The sequence below is a fragment of the Alnus glutinosa genome, chromosome 14 (assembly GCF_958979055.1).
Source record: "Alnus glutinosa chromosome 14, dhAlnGlut1.1, whole genome shotgun sequence".
NCBI classification, from domain to species: Eukaryota; Viridiplantae; Streptophyta; class Magnoliopsida; order Fagales; family Betulaceae; genus Alnus; species Alnus glutinosa.
The window spans coordinates 18,018,010-18,020,472 of record NC_084899.1 but is presented as its reverse complement, the minus strand read 5'-3'; the positions used below and the strand labels follow the sequence as shown (position 1 = coordinate 18,020,472).

Genomic DNA, 2,463 nt, shown 5'->3' with positions numbered 1-2,463 from the left:
CGAGTATAAAATTGAAGATATGTCACATGCAAATCCTAGACACGACTACATCATACACAACACAGAACTCACAATCGCACTTTGCACCTCACCAAGGGCAGCACCACATACAAGTCACCAACGCCTCTACATTCCCATCACCAGCGACAAATTGAAATCATATTGAAAAAAACAAATTATACCAAAAATCAGCTAATAAACAGTTGAATGAGACAAAAGGACACATAGCAAATATACAAACCTGGTAAGTTGGAGCATTTTGCGGATGTTGTACTGAATTATCCATGTATTATTAGAGAAATAATTACTTGCTTACTAGAACATGCTGATATATCCAAATTCCCATCCCACACCAACATTTAAAACAGAGGAAACGAAATGTAAGACACAAAATTCTAAATGATGAACAAAATTACAGCACCAAATTGGATCTTTTAGCCAAGCAATTGAAAGAGACCAAAAGCCCTGCAGTCAATAAAAAAAGAGTAGGGTCCTGACATTGACATGTATTAACCGTGTTCATAGAAAAATCATTAGGTCCCTTTTAAGTGATCCTAGCACCATAGTACAGAATGTTCCTGTTTTCAGTTACTTGAAATATGAACTAAGAGGAATTTGAACTGAGAAAACAAGCAATCTTCTTTAGAAACTAAACCTCACAGCTGCTAGTAACTAGAAGGGCCAATTGTTCTTATCATTTTCTAAACAAAGGTACCACAATATAGCAATGGCCCAACACATGGAGCAACCAAACTAATAACAACAATGAAAAAAAATAAATAAACATCAATGAAATCCAAGAATTATTGCAAATCACTAATTCATAAATAATTTGAAATGGTTTACACCACATTATTATTCGAGAGACCACAATCAACCAAACTGTACATATCAAGCATGGAAAACATTCAATATAATAAAACTTATTTCCTAAGGCATCAAAGTACCTTCAACTACACTTCCAATAGCAAATGACAGCCACCTTGCCACTAATTTTCCAGCTACTCATCATAACCATCATATCTTCTCAACCTTGTCGGCCTTCACGACCGGGTTTGCCTTCGCAATCTCATCCTGTGCTGCGCTCTTGTAATCGAACATGCAGTTGTGCTTGTCGGAGTAGCGATGCAGTGAGCAAAACGTCAGCTCGCACCTACACTTGAACCCCGTCAGCCCAACCCGCTTCCTGCAGAAGCTGCAACGATTAGCGGGTCGTTTCTCAGGATTCCCTGAAGGAGCCCCTTCCTCAACTCGATTCTCATTCACTTCCTCAACTCCTTCAACCTCAGCCTTATCCTCCACATTTTGTTCATCACTCACTTTCTTCACTTCTACAACTATATTTTCATTTGCTTGTGTTAATACAGAGTCTTTGTAGCATTTGGAGCAAAGATTATTAGTGCTTGCGCACCCAAAGAATCCGCAACTATTCACGCAAAGAATCGGCGCATTCGAGGGCTCGCGGCCCATCTCATCAACCTTCTTTTTTTGTGATTCTTGCTCCATTATTAGTCCACAAAGTTCCCAACCACACAAAACCCTCGAAGTTATTCCAAAAATTCAAATCCCAACTTGATAAATAAACTTCAAATTCAAATAGCGCTAAACCCCTAATTACTTAACCCAAGAATTCAATCACCACCGATTTCAATGCTCAAAAGCTCGCCCAAAACCCTTATTTGACCGAAATTCATGTAATTTCACAGAAATTCAGATCAGAAATTACCCAATGTTCGTTTCGGTGGTCGACTCAGTTGGAGATCGTTCATGACTGAGAACCGGAACACAAAAGACCTAGCAAATCAAGTCCACGAAACAAGTAAACCCGAATTCAAGAACAAGTAAATTCGATTAAGATCACAGGCCCTACATACAGATAACGATGGTGATGGCGATAGAACATAGGAAAGCGCGAAACTTTGCGGGGTTTTTAAGATCTCGATGCTACAGACCTGAAATCAACGGCTCCGATTTGCTTGGTAGAGACCGTTTGATCAGAACGGAGAGACAGAGGGTAACGAGGTGATGAGAGAGTCTTCAGGTTCGATCTCTGAGACGCAAATTCTTTCGAAGTAGGAAGAAAGATGGGGATGTTGGAAAGCTAGAAGATTTTATACGATCTAAATAAACAAAATAAAAAAATAAAAGAAAATAAAATAAAAGAAAAGAAAAAAAGAAAAAGGAAGAATTTATACGAAGAGTGCATTGACGTGGATGCTGCTGCTTGGGTACACGTGGGCTTCTGAAATTGTCCTCATTCCAGCTCAATCTCTATATTTGTTCTCTCTTATGCTCCATTTGTTTCAGCGTAAAATAATTTTTGAAAAATAATTTTGACATTTTATGGTGTTTGGGAGGAGCGAAAATAATGGTCAATGAAAATCATTTTCGATTTGACCGTAAAACCTTCTTTAATTTTGTAAATCGTTTTTCGAAATTAAACTCTTTGTCCTTGCACGCACA

The 2,463-nt window shown here is 38.3% G+C and overlaps 1 protein-coding gene across 1 annotated transcript; it reads right to left on the bottom strand.

Annotated features, from left to right (window-relative positions):
- Positions 1-803: 803 nt before the first annotated feature.
- Positions 804-2,109, bottom strand: LOC133857923 (zinc finger A20 and AN1 domain-containing stress-associated protein 9-like). The gene is made up of 2 exons (XM_062293314.1): positions 1,953-2,109; positions 804-1,794 (listed from the first exon to the last, which is right to left on the bottom strand). Exon 2 carries the CDS (start codon positions 1,504-1,506, stop codon positions 1,018-1,020), a length of 489 nt encoding a protein of 162 aa, XP_062149298.1. The 5' UTR covers positions 1,507-1,794; positions 1,953-2,109; the 3' UTR covers positions 804-1,017.
- Between the last annotated feature and the right edge of the window lie 354 nt (positions 2,110-2,463).

Excerpts from the sequence above, each read along its gene's own strand:
- LOC133857923 (XM_062293314.1), bottom strand. The coding sequence starts at position 1,506 with ATGGAGCAAGAATCACAAAAAAAGAAGGTTGATGAGATGGGCCGCGAG.